At 45.9% G+C, this 23,554-nt stretch overlaps 1 protein-coding gene across 1 annotated transcript in view; it reads right to left on the bottom strand.

Moving 5' to 3' along the window:
- The window catches only part of LOC122923585 (ATP-binding cassette sub-family C member 2-like), a 92,578-nt gene that overhangs the window by 53,093 nt on the left and 15,931 nt on the right, over nucleotides 1–23,554 (bottom strand). The window contains exons 5-9 of the mRNA XM_044274440.1: nucleotides 23,342–23,488; nucleotides 19,597–19,681; nucleotides 15,860–15,926; nucleotides 15,383–15,509; nucleotides 15,088–15,264 (exon numbers count right to left, since the gene is read on the bottom strand). Coding sequence (XP_044130375.1) covers nucleotides 15,088–15,264; nucleotides 15,383–15,509; nucleotides 15,860–15,926; nucleotides 19,597–19,681; nucleotides 23,342–23,488 — 603 coding nt within the window. The remainder of the gene's footprint in view (nucleotides 1–15,087; nucleotides 15,265–15,382; nucleotides 15,510–15,859; nucleotides 15,927–19,596; nucleotides 19,682–23,341; nucleotides 23,489–23,554) is intronic.

Below are 23,554 nucleotides of genomic sequence, written 5' to 3'. Positions count from 1 at the left end.
AATTATTATTGCAGTATTTCAAGCTTCTATTTTACACTAAAAAATGCAGCATAGGCCCCAGATGTAGGGTATTGCCAAAAATGTTTATTTTTTTTTAACCCAGAAAATTATTGCAGTATTTCAAGCTCGGATTTCACACTGCCAAATGCTGCAAAGGCCCCAGATATAGGGTCTTGCAAAAAATGGGTGATTTTTTTAAACCCAGAAAATTATTGCAGTATTGCAAGCTCCTATTTCACACTAAAAAATGCTGCAAAGGCACCAGATGTAGGATATTGCCAAAAATGGGTGTTTTTTTTAAACCCAGATTATTATTGCAGTATTTCAAGCTTGGATTTGAATATCACAAATGCACATATGCTGTGCTGGTCGCCACCCATCTAACTAACAGAAGGATAAAAGTTATTTTTCTGTGTCACTGGGCTCAGGGCAGGGTAAAAAGATTGTGCACTGCACCCACAAAACTAAATCTATGGAGATCGCTGAGTTAGCAAGCACTTCAGATTAAAGATTTTTTCCTATTCTCTCCCTCACAGGAGCAGCATCCTATCCCTACACTAAGCACAGCAGAGTGACATGCAGCGCTACGTGACTCCAGCTAATATAAAGGGCTGGGTCACATGCTGCACTGGCCAATCGCAGCCATGCCATTAATAGGCATGGCTGTGATGGCTTATAAGGGCACAAGAGTAAAACGCTTGTTGATTGGCTGCTCTGCAGCCTTTCAAAAAGTGCCAATAAATCGCTGAACCCCAAACTTGAACCTGAACTTTTACTGAAAAGTTCGGGTTCGGGTCCGGGGCCCAGAAATCCTAAAGTTTGGTACGAACCCGAACTTTACAGTTCGGGTTCGCTAAACCCTAGACAGCAGCTGTTGTTTCAGCATCAGTAAGCAAGTTTTTGAGAGAAGAATTGGAATTGAAAATAGATGAAGAATATTTTTGAACAGACTAACAAGTTTTCCTAGGATACATAAACACCAAAGCTCGAAGATTCAATATCTTTGTCGCCAACAGAGTTGAGAAAATTCGGGAAATAACAAATCCGGAACATTGGCATCACATTGACACAAAGCATAACCCAGCAGATCATGCTTCAAGAGGCCTGAATGTAACAGAATTGAAAAATTCTAATTGGTTCACAGGCCCAGAGTTCCTTTGGGAAAAGGAAATCACGCTCAGTAAAGGTTACACAGAATTGTCTATGGGTGATCCAGAAGTAAAAGTTGTACAAACATTGAGCACTGCTGCCAAGTGTCAAGATGACATACTTGAAAAAGACTAGCCAGATGTTCAAAATGGAATACAGTCATAAACGTAGTAGCTCGAATTCAACGTTTGGCAAAGGGAATCAGAAAGAAGGAATTGTTGAATGTAGAAGAAAGAATGAAAGCTGAAGAAACAGTCATAAGACTCATTCAACAGAGATTCTACAGTGAAGAGTTGAAGAGACTTAGTCAAGAACCGAAAAGGCTTCCAAACAACCACCCATTGTACAAGCTTAATCTTGTTCTTCAGAATGGTATACTGAAGGTGGGAGGGAGACTGGAAAATTCATAGTTACCTAGCAAAGTGAAGCATCCAGCAATTCTACCCAAAAACTCTACCTTCACGAGATTGATTATTGATCACTACCACAACAATTCCTTGAACCAGGGAAGAAGCTTTATCCAAAGCTGTTTGATAGAAGGTGGTTACTGGATAGTGAAGGGAAGAAAAGTTATAGAAAAGTTTATAAGTAAATTTGTAGTCTGTAGAAAGGCATGTAGACCTACCGAAGAAAAAAGAATGGCAGATTTACCGGCAGATCGTGTAAACCCATCACCACCATTTTTTTTATAGCGGAATAGATTGTTTTGGCCCATTCATCACCAAGCAGAACAACAAAGAGATATAGACTAATATTTACATGTCTAAGTTCCAGAGCGATTCACCTGGAAATGTTAGAAGATATGTCAACTGACGCATTAATCAAAGCCTTAAGCTGTTTCATAGCCATTAGAGGTACCGTCAGTGTGCTTAGATCTGACCAAGGATCTAATTTTGTCAGAGCAAAGATTGAATTGAAGAAATCTCTAAAAGAGATCGATAAAGAAAAGGTAACTGAGTATTTGTTAGAGAAACAGTGTGATTTTCAGATGAATGCTCCAAATACAAGCCATACAGGAGAAGTTTGGGAAAAACAAATCAGAACTGTAAGAAATGTGTTAAGTTCAGTGTTGAAAAAGAATGCTGGAAGAATAGATAATGCTTCGCTTAGGACCCTATTCTATGAAGTAATGTCTATTGTTAACAGTCGTCCACTTACAGTTGATAACAACAACGATCCAACAAGTTTGGACCCTGTAACCCCCAAACCATCTACTTTACCTTAAGTCGAATTACATACAGCCACCGCCTGGAAAGTTCACCAAAGAGGATTTATATGCTAAAAGGAGATGGCGAAGAGTTCAATATCTATCAGAACAGTTTTGGAATAGATGGAGGAAAGAGTACTTAGCCAATCTTATGCTAAGAAGTAAATGGCAAACACCCAGAAGAAATGTCCAAGTTGGTGACATAGTGTTAGTGAAAGAAGATGATTTACCTAGAAGTCAATGGAAATTGTTCACAGAAGCAGAAAAAGATAATATGCCTTTAAGATTCATTTTGTAATGTAAGGTAAGCTCAGTGACACAGCAGAAACAACAGAAAGCATAGTGCTAATCTGTTGTTGCTGGGCAGAAGTCTAGACCAATCACAGCCAGCTTCTCACACAGCAAGAGTTTTCACCAATCACAGCCAGCCTCACACACAGCCTGTCTGAGAATTCCCCTAGAAGGAGCTGCTATAATTATTATTTACCAGAGACAGGAGCTAAAGAGACATTCACTCCACTGAGAGCTGTGTTTTTATGGAAGCAGAGAGGCCAAAAAAGTTCCACCAAATTCATATTGCCAGCATACAGTTCCATCAAATGCAAATTGCAAATACAAATTTCAAGCTACAAATTGCAGGCATACAAATACCAATTGCAACCATTCAAAATCCATACTTCAATCCAAATTGCATACAACCAATTACCAGATCATACTCAACCAATCTGCAAATAGTTACTGCTAACTACATACTGCAAATTGCAACCAAATTCAGCAAGTGAACTATTAGTTAGACCTCAGATATACCTCTCAGAGAGATCATAAAGTGCTTAAAAAACTTAAAATAAGAGTACAGATACTCAAGAGAGAAATATATCCACCATTTTCAAAATTGAAAAGTGGAACCACATCTTAATCATACCGCCATTTTGTAATATCTTATCAACACGTGTTTTGTACATGGACTATCTGCTGCAGAGGAGGCAGTGTTATATATGAAGAAAAGTTAATAAAGAGGTTATTTCAAGCATTTGGTGTGCTCTTTAAACCAACTGTTTCCATAGAACAGAGCTAGAGGAATTACAGAGTAACAGACAGTCTGGTTAGACTAAAAGTCAGAGATATCAAAATTCTTCTAATGCCACACCGCAAAAGGCACTTCATAGTGCTGCGCCTGCCACAGTATTTAGTTGAAAAATAACTATTTCCATTCACCTTTGCATCTGTACGGAAAGTGCTGTCTCATATAGGCAGTTTTGGGGTGTATTTATTGCAAATATTAGGACGTCCATTCACCCTTCTGCGGTGAGAGAGGGGGGCTTCATCATCATCATCATCATCAGGAGAAGAGGGTGGCAGCTTGCGCGTGAGGCAGCGGCTGAGCCAGCAAGGTGGTAGCATGGCCACGAGTCAGCAGGGTGGTATCAATGGGAGGTCAGGAGACAAATGTGCCCGGGGTAGACCGCCCGCTTTGCAGAAGCCTATCTGTCCGGAAAGTAGTGGTGTAGGGGTTCACAGAGGCAGAGGCAGAGGCAGCGGTAGCAGGCAGTCAGCACGGAATGGTGGGGGGAAATGCCATACTCAGTAGTGTGGCAATTTTTCATCAAGCCACCAGAGGAGGTCAACATGGCCATCTGCAGAATCTGTGGGCAGAAGGTGAAGCATGGCCAGGGTGCCAAAGTTGGCACCATAGTCCTGCGTCAACACATCAGGGCCAGCTTAAGGTTCATGTGGGCCCTTGGGCGATAAAGTCTCAGTGGGCCCCCTTACACAGTGATAACACGCACAGACACATATGGACAGACACGCACAGACACATATGGACAGACACGCACAGACACATATGGACAGACATGCACAGACACATATGGACAGACACGCACAGACACACAGGGACAGACACGCACAGACACATATGGACAGACACCTATGCGATCGTCCACCAACTTTTATCCAATGTGTGGCCACCTTTAGGGAACATTAAAAGGGAATTCCACCTTTAGTTATGCTCCAACCTTTTGTTACTTTCTAATATGGGACATGGACTGGGGTTTAAAAGGGAATTACCAACATGTACCAGAAGGTGGTCTAAACTGTAACTGATTAGTCACTGGCTAGACTGTGGTATGGAGTCTAAGCAATGCCTTAGGCCTCATGCATACGGCCGTTCCGTGCATTGGGGACCGCAATTTGTGGTCCCCAATGCACGGGCAACGTCCATGCGGCAGCCGGGACGGATCGAGACCCATTCAACTTAGGTCCGTGATCCATCCGCACACCCCAAAAAAATAGAACATGTTCTATTTTTTTGCGGTGCGGAGGCACGGCCAGAAACACCACGGAAGTGGATAGGTCCGCATCCCTGATGCACGCGGCCAGTGCCCCATGTATTGCGGACCGACAGTATGCGCGTGCACAATGGCCGTGTGCATAAGGCCTTAGACACACACGGGAACAGACAGACACACACATCATGGTCCTCAGAATACACCCGGATCTGTAAAATAAACCCCCTTAATTGCACCAGATTCCACTCCACCTAACCTTACTGCCCTTGAGTGCTCCACCTTCCCCCTCATATATGAGCTCCATATGCTGCCCCTCACCTGCTCCCCATGAAGCTCTGTGTACACCAGGAGTACTGTCAGCACTTCCCACATTTCGTCATGTGACCATGAAGGAGCATGTGACCAGTGACATCACGGACCTCCTTCTAACAACTCCATTCTAGCATAGCATCTACCGAAACTCCATCTACCCTGTTCTGAGTCCTGGGGCCACCCACCCCAGCAGTGCACATGGCCAAAATTGTCTCCATTGCTGGGGTAAACTGCCCTAGAATTCAGAACAGGCAGGACACAGCGGCAGGAGTGAGCGGGCAAAGGGGGCCCCGCAGGAGCAGTGGGCGTCGGCACTTGCCCGGGTGTTCCGGGTGCTGATGCCGGCCCTGCAACACATGCAGCATCACCAATAAGTGGCCTGGGAAAACAGTGGCTCCAATGTAGTGGTCCAGCCTGACGCAGCAACCGCTGCATCACCTAGTGGCCAGCACCCATTTTTCTGCAGTCAAGGCTCCACCACCTCAGCAGAAGGGAGCTGTGTTTCCTTCCCATCATCTACTAGTCCTGATGCTCCTGCTCTTTGTCACTCATTTAGTCAACAATCAATCACAGAAGCGATTGCAAAAAGACAACAGTACGCATGCACTCATCCAATGGAGCAATAGCTGAACATGCTCCTGGCCAAGTTGCTGGTGCTGCAGTCCCTCCCCTTCCAAGTGGTGGTCTCTGTACCTTTCAGAGAACTAGTGGAGAGTGCCAAGTCGTAATTTCTTTGCCGAAAAGGCAATACCAACCCTGCACACTTATGTTGATTAGAAAGTAGGCCAGTTCTTGAGCCGATGGAGCGACAATGGAGCTGTAACTACGGTCAAGGACAATATATGTCCTTTACAGCTGACTGGGTAAATGTGGTTCCTGCCCAGACACACCAGCAACTTGGCCAGTGTCACGAGGGTGTCAAGAGCCACGTCTGACTCCGTTATACCCGGGGTCAGGAAGTCGCAGCGGGTGGCTGCGCGCTCGATGTCTAAAGATCACGGTGTTTCTTAGTGTTTGTTTTCTGTGTTTGCCTTGCTATCCTTTTTGTCTCACTCAGGATGTAGCTTCTCCTCCTCAGCTGTTTCTTGTCTGCCACTCCCAAACTCCTTATATTCTCCTCTCACACTTCTCTTGTTGCCAGTTATAGAGCTTCCTGCCTGGACATCTATGCTGACCCACTGGAGCTGAGAATCTGGTTGTTGTTCCAGAGTGCTACCCTCCGGATCCCTGTTGGGCTTTTGTTGTCTCCTGTTGTTGCCCACCTGGGATTATATGTTTAGTTTGTATTGTCTGTCCTCCCCTTGGTGTTTTCCTTTAGAGCTAGTGGTGCGGACTAGTGTTCCCACCGCCCTGTTCACTATCTAGGGCTCATCCTAGGGAAAGCCAGGGTTTTAGGCACGTGATCGGCGTACGGGTGAGGAACCCGTCTAGGGACGACAGGGCAGCCAGGTGCCAGCCGCAAGGTGAGTCAGGGGTCACCACCTTCCCTCTCACTAGGGCAGGGCCTCCCTCTTTGCCTCCCTCCGTGTCACGTATGTGACAGTTACGCCGATCGTGATATTATAACTGGCCCTTATTTATTTTTTTTGAAAAAAAAAAATATATATATATAATTTTTTTTTTCCTCTACTTAGAATCCAATATGGATCCTATTGCTGCTTTGGCAAAACAGCTTCAAGGCCTGTCTTTGGAGGTGGCAGGATTGAAGGCGTCTGTCCTCCAACAGCAGCAGCAAATGCAGCAGACCGTAAGCCCAGCGGTTGCTATGGGTAACCAGGTTGTTACAGAACCCAAGGTTGTTCTTCCTGACAGATTCTCTGGGGGAAGGGACAAATTTGTGTTGTTCCGTGAGGCCTGCAAATTATATTTTAAGCTGCGCCCTTACTCCTCAGGTAATGAAGAACAGCGGGTGGGGATTGTTATTTCCATGCTTCAGGGGGACCCGCAATCCTGGGCGTTCTCGTTACCCCCTGGTTCCCAGGCTCTCCGGTCAGTGGAGGGATTTTTTGGGGCTTTGGGTCTCATATATGATGACCCTGACCGTGTCGCCCTGGCTGAGTCGAAGTTACGGAGACTCCTACAGGGAGATCGGCCAGCAGAGGAATATTGCTCAGAGTTCCGCAGGTGGGCTACGGATACTCAGTGGAACGACCCGGCTCTCAGGAGTCAGTTCTGCTCTGGGTTATCTGAAAGGGTTAAGGATGCGCTGGCGCTGTATGAGACCCCCCTTTCCCTTGATGCTGTTATGTCCCTCTCTATCAGGATAGATAGACGTCTTAGGGAGAGATCGAAAATTCCTGAGCAATCGGTAACCTCTCCCAAGCAGCAGTTAGTCTGTACTGACTTGGATGAGCCTATGCAGCTAGGAGGAACTTCTCGTCAGGTCCGTCCTCCTGAGGTTCGCCGTAGGTGGGGGGCTTGTTTTTTCTGTGGGGGGAAGGGTCATTTCATTAATGTCTGTCCCTCCTTTCCCAAAAACAAAAGACCGTCGGAAAACTACTAACCCCAGGCTGTGCGGAGGATGTCAGCCGGGGGGTATACGTTTCCTCCATACGAACATCTCAATTTGTGTTGCCAGCGGTTATTGTTTTTGGTGTTAAGACGGAGTCTATTTCTTTTTTTCTAGACAGTGGTGCAGGGGTAAATTTGATAGATGCCCATTTTGCCCGCACTATGGGTTTGTCTCTCTGTACGCTGCAGAGACCCATTCCCATATTCGCTATTGACTCTGCTCCTCTGTCTCAGAGAAACCTCACTCACGTTGTCCATAACTTACATCTTCGGGTAGGGGACCACCATAAGGAGCGTCTTTCATGTTACATTCTGGAGGGCCTTCCCTCTCCTGTGGTATTGGGTCTTCCCTGGTTGGTAGCGCACAATCCAGTGGTGGATTGGCAGGCCAGGGAGATATTGGAGTGGAGTGAGCATTGCAGAGAGAATTGCTTAAATAACAATTGCTTAATCGCCTCCATAGCTTCCCTACCTACATTTATTTCGGACTTTGAGGACGTTTTTTCTGAAAAGGGTTGTCAGAAGCTACCACCTCATCGTCCTTATGATTGCCCGGTTAACCTTGATTCCCGGTGCAAAATTACCCAAGTCCAGGTTGTATAATCTTTCGGGTCCCGAGAGACAAGCCATGAAAGATTATATCTCCGAGAGTCTGGCCAAGGGACACATCAGACCCTCTTCTTCACCCGTGGCTGCAGGGTTTTTCTTTGTTAAAAAGAAAGATGGGGGCCTGCGTCCTTGCCTAGATTTCCGTGAGCTAAACCGGATAACCGTCCGAGACCCATACCCTCTTCCTCTCATTCCTGACCTTTTTAATCAGATTGCGGGTGCTAGGTGGTTCTCCAAACTTGATCTTAGGGGGGCCTACAATCTGATTCGTATCAAGGAAGGGGATGAGTGGAAGACAGCTTTTAACACCCCTGAGGGGCATTACGAAAATTTAGTCATGCCTTTCGGTCTGACCAATGCCCCTGCTGTCTTCCAACATTTCGTTAATGATATTTTTAGTCATCTCATCGGCAGGTTTGTAGTCATATACCTAGATGATATCTTAATTTATTCGGCTGATCTGAAAACACATGAAGTACATGTCAGGCAAGTACTGCAGGTCCTACGGACGAATAAATTATATGCGAAAATTGAAAAATGTGTCTTCGCCGTTCAGGAAATACAATTCCTGGGATATCTATTATCTGCTTCAGGTTTCCGTATGGATCCTGGGAAGGTCCAGGCAATTTTAGATTGGGATCTTCCTGAGAACCTTAAAGCTCTACAACGGTTTTTGGGTTTCGCAAATTTCTACAGAAAGTTTATTAAAAATTATTCAGTGATCGTTAAACCCCTTACTGACATGACTAGGAAGGGGACTGATTTTTCTAAATGGTCTGACGTCGCTAAAATTGCATTTTTCCTCTCTAAAAGAGAGATTTACCTCGGCACCTGTTCTAATTCAACCTGATGTCTCCCAGCCTTTTATTGTTGAAGTTGATGCGCCGGAGGTGGGAGTGGGGGCTGTATTGTCTCAGGGTCCATCTCCTGGCAAATGGCGTCCTTGCGCTTTCTTTTCCAAAAAATTATCTGCAGCAGAAAAGAACTATGATATTGGAAATAGGGAACTGTTGGCGATTAAACTGGCGTTTGAAGAGTGGCGTCACTTCTTAGAGGGAGCAATCCACCCCGTCACGGTAATTACGGATCACAAAAACCTTCTGTACCTAGAATCGGCTAAGCGTCTCACCCTTAGACAAGCTAGGTGGTCGCTATTCTTTACCAGATTTAACTTTGTAATCACCTATCGTCCTGGGGCAAAAAATACCAAGGCAGACGCAATGTCTCGTAGTTTCCCTGGAGGGGGTAATGTTAGTGATCCGGTACCTATTTTACAAAGAGGAGTGGTTGTCTCTGCTGTACACTCTGTTCTAGAGGGAAAGGTGTTAGAGGCCCAGGGGGACGCCCCGGCCTCTTGCCCCTCAGAGAAATTGTTTGTACCGTTAAACCTGCGTCTTGAGTTATTGAAGGAACATCATAATTCGGCACTTGCTGGGCACCCGGGTAGTAAAGCAACCTTGGAGCTATTGTCTCGTCATTTTTGGTGGCCAAGGTTGCGTCAGGAATGTAATAGATTTCGTGTCTACTTGTTCTACTTGTGCACGCGCGAAAGTCTCTCATACACGTCCAGCAGGGTCTTTATTGCCACTTTTCATCCCCAATAGACCATGGACACATCTATCAATGGATTTCATCACTGACTTACCTTTGTCTGCGGGTAAAACAGTTATCTTGGTAGTAGTAGACAGGTTTAGCAAAATGGTACACTTTATTGCGCTACCCGCACTTCCTAATGCTATAAGACTCTTGCTCAGGTGTTTATCAGTGAAATCGTGAAGCTTCACGGGGTCCCTTCCGATGTGGTTTCGGATCGGGGAACCCAGTTTATTTCTAAGTTTTGGAAAGCTTTTTGTACCCGTTTAGGGGTACACTTATCATTTTCCTCTGCTTTCCATCCTCAGTCGAATGGACAGACTGAGCGTACCAACCAAAACCTAGAAACATATTTAAGGTGTTTTGCGTCTGAAAACCAAGAGGTGTGGTCGTCATATTTACCGTTAGCCGAGTTTGCCATAAATAATCGCCGTCAGGAATCCACTGGCAAGTCACCATTTCTTGGTGCATACGGTTTTCATCCCCAATTTTGTACTTTTCAAAGAGGGGGGGTCTTCTGGGGTTCCCGAAGAGGAACGGTTTTCTTCATCTCTTTCATCGGTATGGCAGAAGGTGCAAGCTAACTTGAAAAATATGAGTGGTAAATACAAATGCATGGCCGATAAGAAACGGTCGCCAGGTCCGGACCTAGGAGTGAATGACTATGTGTGGTTGTCTACTAGGAATATTAAGTTGAAGGTTCCCTCTTGGAAACTGGGTCCTAGGTTCATTGGTCCTTATAAAATTGTAGCCGTCATTAACCCTGTGGCTTTTCGCCTGGAGCTACCTCAGACTTTTAAGATCCATAACGTCTTCCAAAGTCGTTGCTCAAGAAGTATGTTCCACCTCTAGAACCATCACCGCTGCCACCTCCTCCTGTTGTTGTGGATGGTAATCTGGAGTTTCAAATATCCAGAATTGTTGATTCTCGTCGGGTCCGCCGCTCTCTTCAGTATCTGGTGCATTGGAGGGGTTACGGTCCCGAGGAAAGAATGTGGGTTCCAGCGTCAGAGGTAAACGCCAACAGGTTGATTCAGGCTTTCCATGTCTCTCATCCGGAGAGACCTGGTCCTGAGTGTCCGGAGGCCCCTCGTGAAAGGGGGGGTACTGTCACGAGGGTGTCAAGAGCCACGTCTGACTCCGTTATACCCGGGGTCAGGAAGTCGCAGCGGGTGGCTGTGCGCTCGATGTCTAAAGATCACGGTGTTTCTTAGTGTTTGTTTTCTGTGTTTGCCTTGCTATCCTTTTTGTCTCACTCAGGGATCCGTAGCTTCTCCTCCTCAGCTGTTTCTTGTCTGCCACTCCCAAACTCCTTATATTCTCCTCTCACACTTCTCTTGTTGCCAGTTATAGAGCTTCCTGCCTGGACATCTATGCTGACCCACTGGAGCTGAGAATCTGGTTGTTGTTCCAGAGTGCTACCCTCCGGATCCCTGTTGGGCTTTTGTTGTCTCCTGTTGTTGCCCACCTGGGATTATATGTTTAGTTTGTATTGTCTGTCCTCCCCTTGGTGTTTTCCTTTAGAGCTAGTGGTGCGGACTAGTGTTCCCACCGCCCTGTTCACTATCTAGGGCTCATCCTAGGGAAAGCCAGGGTTTTAGGCACGTGATCGGCGTACGGGTGAGGAACCCGTCTAGGGACGACAGGGCAGCCAGGTGCCAGCCGCAAGGTGAGTCAGGGGTCACCACCTTCCCTCTCACTAGGGCAGGGCCTCCCTCTTTGCCTCCCTCCGTGTCACGTATGTGACAGTTACGCCGATCGTGATAGCCAGGTGACGCAACTGCCGCCTCCACGTTCTCAAGCTGTGGGTCCTCTGCCTCCTCATCTTCCACCGTGTCCTAAGCCTCCACTGCGAGGACAATTCTGAGTTCTCCTCCAGCATACCACATGTGCAGGGCACTCTGCACCTATTGTAGTTTGAATGGGCGAATGGTGTCATACTGGGGAGGAACTGCTTTGCGTCCTCCATTAAGAAATCGAATCCAGGCTTTCTCCTCGCCAACTGAAAATTGGAACCATGGTGACTAACAACAGGAAGAACATGGTGTCAGTGCTGCATCAAGGAGGGCTGAGCCATGCACCCTGCATGGGCACGTGTTTAGTCTGGTTGTAAAGCGGTTCCTGAAGTCTTCCATCCATCTGCAAGACATCCTGAAAATGGCTAGGTAACTGCGCATGCACTTCAGCCACTCTCACACTGCAAAGCACACCCTCCCTGAGCTAAAAAGGCAGAAGGGCGTTCCCAAACATCGACTGATATGCAATGTTTCCACCCGTTGGAACTCCACCCTCCATATGTTGACCGACTATATGAACAGAGGAAGGCCATAAACGATTTTTTGATGATACAAGCGAACAGGAGTACTCCACTGTGTTACTTCAACGTTAGCCAGTGGCAGCTCATGCATGACACCTGCAGTTTGCTCAGGCCATTTGAGTAGGCCACTTTATTTGTCAGTCGCCAGGACTACGGGATGAACAATTTCATTCCACTGATCCATGTCCTGGAGCAGATGCTGCTAAATCTGGCTGGCCAGGGGACAGGAGACATGGCGCCTACATCTCAAAGCTGCATAATCCCTGTGGGGGCTGAACTGGAGGAGGACATTCACGCACAAGTAATGTACACCAAAATGGGTGGTTTTTCTGCACAGGTCACAGGAGAGAAGGAGCTACAGGGCGATGAGGAAGACCGGGCAGATGACCCAGACACACCGTGGCAGTTTGCAGTGGAGATGGAGGCTGGGAGTCCCTCCGAGTCACTTGCGTTTCTCCTGGCTACCTGCTTCAGCCACTATTCTGATGCTGCCACCTGCCTGATGCCACACACCTGCTGCCAGGTGCTCCTACTGACACCCACCATCTTGTGCTGGTACTGCCACCACTCTGTGATTGGGCCACTGTGTGGGCTCCTCATTCTGTTGCCACATCACCACTATGACGGAGACGCTATTTTCCCTGTTTGGCCTTGTTGACATCACCATTTATTTTACCCTTCTTCTGATCTCTCAGAAGGGAGGAAAAATGAGACACACAACGAATCCTGTCTTTGGAGCAGTCATAAGGCCTGTATGACATAGTCCCTATTTTGCATTAGGCTTGACTCATGATTTGGTAGCCAAAAGCAGGAGTGGGTACAAAACACAGAAGACATACAAATATTCCATTCACATGTCATCTCTGTTTTGGATCCACTCCTGTTTTTTTTTGGCCAATTCTGATGGATTACTGCTGACAACCTCTCCACTCTGTCGGGGGGGCTCTACTTGTATCAGCGTGTAACAGAACAGGTTCTGTAGATATCTGTGGAATAAGCTGACGACGGTATAAAAGAAGTGCGAATTTCACGCTATTTTTGAAAAATTTACTCATCTCTACTTCCCATCTACTACAAAGCTGGTATGCAGGTACAATTGACTGAATAGAAGCTGTAATTATGTGTTTGCCCTGAGTCCCTAGTGGTGGCTGCATGAAAATGCAGTGTTTGCACATTTGAAAGAGAAGGTGTTCAGCACGGGTCCCTTTCCCCAGGCCCCTATAGCAGTTGAGTGGTCTGCCTCCATTTATGTTTTGCCACTGCCTACACAGTGTCCAAATGCCACCTCTATATCATGCCTAAAACTAAAGTGGCTCAGTGTTTAAATACAAACCGGATTCCCAAAAAGTTAGGACACTATACAAATCGTGAATAAAAACTGAATGCAATGATGTGGAGGTGCCAACTTCTAATATTTTATTCAGAATAGAACATAAATCACTGAACAAAAGTTTAAACTGAGAAAATGTACCATTTTAAGGGAAAAATATGTTGAATCAGAATTTCATGGTGTCAACAAATCCCCAAAAAGTTGGGACAAGGCCATTTTCACCACTGTGTGGCAACTCCCCTTCTTCTTACAACACTCAACAGACGTCTGGGGACCGAGGAGACCAGTTTCTCAAGTTTAGAAATAGGAATGCTCTCCCATTCTTGTCTAATACAGGTCTCTAACTGTTCAATCGTCTTGGGCCTTCTTTGTTGCACCTTCCTCTTTATGATGCGCCAAATGTTCTCTATAGGTGAAAGATCTGGACTGCAGACTGGCCATTTCAGTACCCGGATTCTTCTCCTACGCAGCCATGATGTTGTGATTGATGCAGAATGTGGTTTGGCATTATCTTGTTGAAAAATGCAGGGTCTTCTCTGAAAGAGATGACGTCTGGATGGGAGCATATGTTGTTCTAGAACCTGAATATATTTTTCTGCATTGATGGTGCCTTTCCAGACATGCAAGCTGCCCATGCCACACGCACTCATGCAACCCCATACCATCAGAGAAGCAGGCTTCTGAACTGAGCGTTGATAACAACTTGGGTTGTCCTTGTCCTCTTTGGTCCGGATGACATGGCGTCCCAGATTTCCAAAAAGAACTTCGAATCGTGACTCGTCTGAGTACAGAACAGTCTTCCATTTTGCCACACTCCATTTTAAATGATCCCTGGCCCAGTGAAAACGCCTGAGCTTGTGGATCTTGCTTAGAAATGGCTTCTTCTTTGCACTGTAGAGTTTCAGCTGGCAACGGCGGATGGCACGGTGGATTGTGTTCACTGACAATGGTTTCTGGAAGTATTCCTGAGCCCATTCTGTAATTTCCTTTACAGTAGCATTCCTGTTTGTGGTGCATTGTCGTTTAAGGTCCCGGAGATCACGGGCATCCAGTATGGTTTTACGGCCTTGACCCTTACGCACAGAGATTGTTCCAGATTCTCTGAATCTTCGGATGATGTTATGCACAGTTGATGATGATAGATGCAAAGTCTTTGCAATTTTTCGCTGGGTAACACCTTTCTGATATTGCTCCACTATCTTTCTGCGCAACATTGTGGGAATTGGTGATCCTCTACCCATCTTGGCTTCTTAGAGACACTGCCACTCTGAGAAGCTCTTTTTATACCCAATCATGTTGCCAATTGACCTAATTAGTGTTAATTGGTCTTCCAGCTCTACGTTATGCTCAAATTTACTTTTTCCAGACTCTTATTGCTACTTGTCCCAACTTTTTGGGGATTTCTTGACACCGTGAAAATTTGAATCAACGTATTTTTCCTTTAAAATGATACATTTACTTGGATTAATCATTTGATCTGTCATCTACGTTCTACTACAAATTAAATATTGACATTTGCCATCTCCACATCATTGCATTCAGTTTTTATTCACAATTTGTTTAGTGTCCCAACTTTTCTGGAATCTGGTTTGTAACAGTCAAATACAATGCTGAAAAAATACTGCCCTACAGGGCCTATATAATCATTCTATATGGAATACAAAACAGTGGCCTAAACACCCAAGTCATATTACTATATGGTACCAAAAGCATGCCACCACCCATACAGTGCAGAAACTAAAAGCAAAACACTTTTTCTTAATAGGATCACCTTTTCTCCTATTTCAGACATATCCCCTCCCGGCAGCATCTGTAAATCAGGAAGCAAGGCGCAGGCTTCTAGAACTCGCTGATATCGCGCCTCATCTAGAGGTGACCCAAACAAGATGTTATCTCTCAGCGTGGCGTTCTGGATCCAGGCTTGTTGAGGAACATAGGCCACAGAACCCTGAAACACAAAGTTGACCTACTAATAAGACATTATATTACCCATAATGTTATACATATCTATGTGCAGTATTTTAGACAGGAGATGGAACTCACAGAATACAGTGTTAACGTTATACCTTTATGTTGATGTGTCCATAGACATGGTCCATTTCTCCAAGCATCGAAGAAACAAGTGACGATTTCCCAGAACCAACCCCACCAACTACTGCAACCAGGTTACCTTCCTTGATATTCAGGTTGACACTGCAAAAAGACAGCACATATGAACATCAGAGATGAAGACATGTATGAAATTGTCAAATTTACCAATACAAAGTCTAGAGGGGGAACATCTACTTCTACTAAAGTGGCAAAACTTGGCAAAGCTTGAAACCTCAGCTGACATGACTACACTTAGACGTCAAGAACCTGGTTTCCAACAACATTAAGCAATCGGTAGATGAATGTAGAAATACAGGCGATAGTTGTCACTAACTCACTACCTTGGGTTCTTATATCTGTACCATGTGCTGTATCATTATGCTACTATTATTATTTTGATTTGTGGCAACATAAAAGTGCCTCCATTAGGGCAACATGCAATATCGCCTTACTTCTTCACTGCTGGAGATGTACCGGGCTCCCAGGTAAAAGTGGCATCAGAAAACTGGATAGCAGCATCTGTGAATGATAAGGTACGTCACACATTATGAACCAAAACACTATAAAACCTAGCAAGTCTCAGACTGGAAAACGGTTGTGCCTAGAATAGATGCAATTGCTATGTGGCTTGTGGTTTGAAGGGGGCAGAAAGCTGAGCTTCTCCTAGTTCCCGAGTCCCAACACAGGGTCACATTATTTTCCTGCAGCTGCCACTCAGGGGAGTCCCAACATGGAGATTTTTACAGCTTCCTCTAAGTTCACTAGCAGCTGTAAAAATCCATGCAGAGAGCTCCCCCTAGAGGTGGCTGCAGGCCACCAGAGTCTTAGTATGTACCATACAAAGTGAAGCAGGGGGTTTGGAGCTGTAAGGAGTAGATTTATCAATTTATGTATTATACATTTATTTTTATTGGATTTATAAAAGGTCATGGTACATGAAAAAACAGAACTTAGAATGAAAGATGCTTTAAAATTGTTTGCATATATCTTGCATATAAGAAATTGCATATTTCATACATTAAGAGGAACATGAAAACATACTGAACGGAGGCCTTTTTTTGGCCTACAATAGGTTTGCCTTCCAACCAACAGGCGAGCAGGAAAAACAAGTGTTAATATTTCGAATCTGTCTCACCCAAGAGTTGAATGGGGCAGAATTATACCAAAAATAGCAAAAGTGAGTATAACAAAGGCAGCAAAGAGGTCCAGGGGCCATCGCCAGCGTGCACGTCAGGGAGGCGCATCGCGTATCTCCCTGACCAGTCACATTTAGGGTACGGACAGGTGGTCAGGGGTTAGCGCTGACATAAAGTCACTCCATGGCTTCCAAAGTCTGTGGAACTTAGAGTGATTACGTAAAGCTATGAAACAAAGCTCCTCTATACGGGAGATTTGAGCCACTTTGGAGATCCATTGAGAAACCGATGGCGCAATAGTGTCTTTCCAATGCAGGGGTATCAGTGCTTTTGCATCAACCACTAGCATGGCCCAAAGGTGTCTGTTAAAGCGAGGAGGGAATGTCGGAGGGATGCCCAAAAAAATGATTCTTGGGGTCAGGTGTGGAGCTCCAGGGCAAATTTGTGCTATAAGATCCCCTATTCTCTTCCAGAATGATTAAATAAGGTCGCATCCCACCAAATGTGGTTATAAGTACCCACATGAGAAGAACAGCGCTAACAAAGGTTGGGGATAGATGCGTTGATTCTATGAAGGACAACACAGGTTTTATGCCAGCGGGACGTCAATTTGTAGTTAATTTCCTGTAGTGTGATGCATCTGGAGGGGCCACAGCTATGTTTGTAAATTTGTGTGATTTCGCTTGAATCAAGCGTTTGGCCCAGTTCCGGTTCCCAGGCTTTGATATATGGCAACGGGGAGGGGGGGGGGTTCCGGGGAGGCGCACCCAGCTCCTTGTATATCTTGGAGACAAGCTGGAGAGCGAGCTGTGTATAGGCTCTCCGGCCAAGAAATGTCTTGGGGCAGAGGACCCAATTTCAAAGTGATCTGGTTAAATGTTATCTGGGTCATAAAGGTAGAAGGAAACTGATTATGCATCTCAGGGAACTCTGGGATTTATCAATTTATTTATTAAGCCAGTTCTATTCCATAAATACATTCAGAAATATGGTATTCAGAAGTATCTGCCCCACTTTTTCCAACATACAAACAAGGGTAAAGTGAGCTCTGGGGCACATCAGATATCACAGGGCTCCATAGCAAAACTTAGTAAAAGCTCCCTGTTGATATTTCTGAATTTACTATTTTTGTTACTTGTGGATTAGGCAGAGTGCTGGTTCTCCTTAAGGAGACCAGATATCTAAGGAAACTTACTGGTAGTGTTCCATTGTATGGAAGTTATTAGCAATGCTCCATACGTAAAGAATATGCAAAGAGATATTTCCCAAGGAAGAGAACCATCTCTTGTGGAAATGAAGTGTCCTGAAACACACTGCTTAATGTTGTGATTGTTTTTTATGTAAATTGTGCTTGTAAATGTGCTCTCAAAGTTGCATAGGGAGGGGGAGGTGCCAACAAGCCTCCCAGGGATAACTCCGGCCTACACTCAGTGCACAGTGCAGGAAGAAGAAGGTCAGTGTGTGATGTCTGAGGACAAGCTGAACCTCAGCAGCCATTTTGGGAGAGTTATCCAAACTCCATACTTAGTTCCATGTACCAGCCCATGAAAGGGAAAGATTATAGAAGAACCAGGCAACCCAGAGAGGGAATGAGAGTATTGACAAAGGAAGGTAACTGTCATTTATTAGACTCCAGCCTCCTTTGCATCAGGTGGAGAGATTCAAAGCTACAAGCTACCCATCATAATTAAAGACAAAAAGGCCATTTGTCAGAGTATAGTATTCCTAGAAGAGGATACAGAAGTAAAGCATTATACTGGACAGCAGAGATAGTTCATCCCTTTAGAGAGAACGACTAATTGTCATAGAGGACTATTCCTTATGCAAATTCTAGGAACTAATGTAAAGCACTGTAAAAGCTGCCTTGACATAAATGACTTTTGCATACATTGATGATCTGTGGAACAGCTTCAGTAAAGTACTGGGAGTTTGCTAAAAGCTCTAATCTCCTTATTCTATATCATCATTACTACTACCACCAACATTTGCACTTAGTGCTGGTGTCACAAATCAGGGGCCCAGCCGCCACAAGCACCCTAAACACCACCACCATCAAGGGCACCTCAAGTTCCATCTGGCTGGTGTTTCCTGTAACCAGGAGTGCCCCGCAAGATTTTGTGCTGTCTTCCCATCCACTGTACTGCCGACCCAGGGAGCCTCTGCTAACCGTGAGTACAATTTAACTGCTACCCCCATCGGCCCACCGTCAGCCTCACGTGTTTCCCCTGCGGTCCGGCTCGCTGCAGAAATGGCTCCAAAATCCGACTTTTTAACTAACTTCCAGTAAATCTCTATACATAGCTGGAGACCTAGGAGGTCGCCTAAGCTGCATTCAAGCCGTAATTCGACTCCTAGAAAGCCACTTTTACAAGGTTGCGCTAGCGAGATGTTTTCTTTCCTTAGGAGATATCTCTTTGCATATTCTTTTCCCATCGAGCATTACCCATAAGTCTCCATACTGAAACAGCTGTCTACGCATGGATATTTGGCTTGGGTGCTCTGTGAGAAAGCATAAATGTTGTTCTTGGGCCAACCCCTTCAAGCTTAAGTTTTACTATCGGGCCCTATGATTTCTATGTACAACCCTGCTGCAAAATAAATAGTGGACTATAGTAGTCAAATCTACTGGTAATTCATAAGACCAATGTAGTGGGATTTTAGGAGGAGGAAATTTTTTGTCGTAGAACAGTCACAAACTTGGGGTCTGAGACTAAATTTAGTCACAATTAAAGATTTTATGCTGCCCTTGTCAGTTAAAACTAGGAGGCATGGCGAAGGCAGTAAATGGGTGGGGCCATCAGCCACAGCATATTTATCATCATTTATGTTGGAAACTGGCATAAACTATGACTGAAATCTACGCCAGCTACGAGCTGGCATAGATTTAAATCAGGCACACGGACTGCATGTTGTCACGAATGCATCCTCTGGCGGTAAGGGCATATGAAGACTGGAGTAGAACACACCGATCTTAAAAAAATCAAGATTTGCAACCACTGGGCTACCACTTTAAATGTATGATTATGGAGGAGACTTTGATGTTTACTTCTTACCAACAGTGGGATCATTGCTTATGGCAGAGTTATCCAAGTCATCCCCTCCCAAGTATTTCTCCAGGCGGACACAGGATACGTTTGTCTGGAAATTGGAAAGAGTCATTAGAAGACTGTTATATACACCGTGGTTACACACATTACAACTATAGTTACGTTCTTAGTAAAGTTAAAAACTGACCATTTGAGCAGTGCCCAAGAGCCACTGCCCAGGGGGTGCCCATATCCCCTCAGTAAAGACAAGTTGAGCAGAGGATCCAGACATAACTTTTATGGTCTTCCCCAACCTGGTCATGCGTGTATTCTGCACGCCTGGTATCCATGTTGCAGCTGCAACACATAGGTGCATTTTCAATATGACATTAAGTCTCTATGTCAATGTGCAACTAGCGCCTATCCCTAGGGTCCTCTATATCAGCGGTCCCCAACTCCCGGGCTGCGGCCCAGGACCGGGCCATGGAAGATTGTTTGCCGGGCCATGGCAATACAGAGGAGCGGAGACGCGCACATCACACACAGGGCTCGGCCGTACAGCGGGAAGGAAGGAGAGCGTTCCTTCCTTCCAACTGTGATGCCTGCCAGCCACTGCCACCAATGAGAGTGGGCAGAAGAGGGGAGGGACTGTGGCCACTGTGCCACCAATGATAATTAACCAGAAGACCTTTCATGGGTCTGGACTTTATTAACTAAGTAGCAAGACATGCAGAGCGGCACCCAGAGATATCCCTGAACTTAACATTATTCCTGGGCGCCGCTCCGTTTGCCCGCTGTGGCCCCCATTACATTCTCCCACACTGTATGCTAATTACTACTATCAGAACACTAGGGAGGAGACATCAGCTTTTCTCCCTGGCGTTCCTTCTCCCTGGCTGTAGCGCTGTCCAATCACTGTGCATAGCGTCACAGTCAGGGAGAAAAAAAAACTCACCTTCTCCCTGGCTGTGACGCTCTGCACTGCGATTGGACAGCGCTACAGCCAGGGATAAGGAATGCTCAGGGAGAGAAGCTGATGTCTCCTGTCACGGCCATGGTCATGGTCGTGACTCCTGAACCGCATGCTGTTGCCTGCGGTTTGGGTTGGTTGTTCAACCACAGGTGAGGGCCGCTAGTGTGTTGCCTCACTTGTGGTTGCCATGGGCAAGAAGTTGTTTTGTATTGTCGCAGTATAGCAGCCTGAGCTGGTGCTAGGCAGCTTGCTGCAATGTGCAAGCGGTTGCACCTGGCAACCTCTCTTTATAGGTGTGCCTTTTATCGGTGTGCACGGGGTGTTATATGTGTTGTGTGCACTTTCCCCTTTAAGTGGCTTCACTTCCCTGGTTAGTGTTGGAAGGGTTAATTCCCTCTCCTGTGTGTGTCTGTGTGGGTGTGGCCACTTTGGGCTTTAAAGCCTCTTTGGAGATCTGAAGCTGAGGGGTTCTTCAGCCATGCTTTGCTGGAGACAGCCTCCTGGTAATTCACCATCTGCCAGTGGGGGCCACCCTTGTGGTCATAAGTTTATTGATGTTCAGTTGATGTTTCCCTTTGTTATTTGGTGCAGCTATGGATCTGGGTTCCTGTGTGTGGATGTGTGTGTGCTGTGTTCATTTTGTATTGTGTGGACATCAGCTTGCCAGCACAGGGATCCAGTCAGCAAGGCTGTGGCAGGTGGCTGGAACTAGTGCAGTTCACCTGCCATATCCATAGGTCTGTTTGTGTTCCCCTCTTGCTTGCAGCTTGGCCAGTGAGACTCCTGTTCCTCCGTATCCAGAAGGAACAGGTCGTCTTACCCTGCTCCTAGTTCAGGGATCGGCGGAGGGTGAGTAGGGATTCGAGGTTCCTGAGCATGGGTCCTCCTACCTTCAAGGTCGGCTCATGCAGCTAGGAGTTAGGGTCGGATTAGGGATGCGTTAGGAGGTGACCTGCTCCCTAATTCTGTCGTCCTGGCCAAGCAGCCATTAACATCTTCCGTCATCGCACGGCTGAGGGTTTTCCCCATCCTCAGCCGTGACATCTCCTTCCTGGTGTTCCAATAGTAGTAATTAGCATACAGCGAGGGAGATGGTAATGGGGGCCACAGCAGGCGAAGGGAGCGGCGCCCAATATAATAGTAAGTGCAGGGAGATCCCTGGGTGCCACTCTACATGTCTTGCTACTTAGTTAATAAAGTCCCATTAAAGGTCCTCTGGTTAATTATCATTGGTGGCACAGTGGCAACAGACCCATGAAAGGTCCTCTTACAGATACAGGAGGCGGGTGCGGCATTTGAGGGATTAACTGATGCTGATCGCAGCTCCCTGTCAGAGGTCGGGTGCCGGCTATATGATTCTGCCGCACCTGCCTCCTGTATCTGTATTAAAGGTTAATTATCATTGGTGGTGCAGTGCACCCCCTAGTATTAAAAACATTGGTGGTGCAGTGCACCCCCCACCAGTATTAAAATTATTGGTGGGAGTGGCCACAGGGTCCCATCCCCTCCTCCTCATTGGTGGCAGTGGCAGATTCTCATCCGAGCCCCAGCAGTGTAATCCTGGGGCTCAGATCGGTTTCCATGGCAGGACACTACTGAAGCCCTGGCTGCCATGGTATTCTCCCTGCTGCTGTGTGTACTATGCACAGGGCAGCAGGGACAGTGTAAAGTCCTATTCACCCTAATACAGCTCTATTAGGGTGAGTAGGACAATGGTTCTAGCCCCTAAGGGGGGAAATAATTATTAAATAAAAAGTAAAAAAACAAAAAATAAAATAAAAAAAATATTAAGTATAAATCATCCCCTTTCCCCATATTATATATAAAATAAATAAACATATTGCATATCTCCATGTCTGAAAAGTCCAAACTATTAAAATATTTAAAAAAAAATCTGGTGAGCTCTGTGACAGAAAAATAAAAAACCCAAGCCACGCCCACCCCTAAGCCCCGCCCCAGAACCCCCCTCTCACACTTGGTCCCTGGGAAAATTGTCTTGCATGAAACTGGTCCTTGGTGCAGGTTGGGGACCACTGCTCTATCTAGCGCACGAGGTGTAGTAAAAATGTTGAGTGGTATAGGGTGGTCTAAAATGCCTATTTATGTATGTTCTGTATGCTGCACTTCACTTTGTAGTCTGACTCTAGGTTATGCCAGGGAACTTTCCTCCTGGCTCCTGAGGCTTTAAGCTTCGGCCTCCATGGCCAGCAGAGCTTAGAGTGCTCTGGCTGGTGTGGGCATGTCCAGCAGAGACATGCCCCTGCACACCCTTCCCCTAGCAAGGGGTAAGCTAGACTAACTAGAACTTCTGCCTCATCCTTCCTGCAGGAAGTAGGGCTAGCCCACTCCCCTACAGAGGGGTGTTAGAATGGAATGGAAAGTTCCACTCTATCTAAGTATAGCTCTGCCGTGTTTGCTGCCACCTGCTGGTGAACCAGGCACATTACATGTTCTAAACAGTTACATAACATTAGGAATGCACAGTGTGGAGAACCTGTAATAAATGCATAAGATGACATGAGGTTAGACCAATAAAGACAGTAGCAAGGTGCAGAAGTGGTAACACCACTCTGGGGTGTTACAAATGTAGGACACAGACCCGACACCCAATGGTCTCCAGGGCCATGAGAAATGGAGCAGAATAGTGCACGCCCTAAATTTCTATGCAAGGACCCTTGGAAGGAGGTATGGATGGCACCACTATGGGTCCGTGTGCAGCCTGCGTCCTCACATATCTACATTATATTTGTGTGAATAAGACCTAAAACGATAGATATATATAGAAGATCTTTTACTTACCTGCACCATTCTAGCTATAAGCATAGGCAACATGGAGAGGGGGAAGCGAAGGATATTAAACAGGGAGATGGATGTGAAGGCCGTCTTTGCATTCAGCACATTTTTTGGATCAACCACGACATAAACAGCAAAACTGGCCACCGACACCTGCAAAAAAGAAACAGCATCATAGTAGTTTAGGCAGATTTCTCTATCTGTCTTTGTTGCGCACAG

This window comes from Bufo gargarizans, unplaced genomic scaffold, assembly GCF_014858855.1.
Source record: "Bufo gargarizans isolate SCDJY-AF-19 unplaced genomic scaffold, ASM1485885v1 original_scaffold_1766_pilon, whole genome shotgun sequence".
Taxonomy (NCBI): Eukaryota; Metazoa; Chordata; class Amphibia; order Anura; family Bufonidae; genus Bufo; species Bufo gargarizans.
Note: the sequence above shows the minus strand (reverse complement) of the source record. Positions and strands in the feature narration are given on the sequence as shown.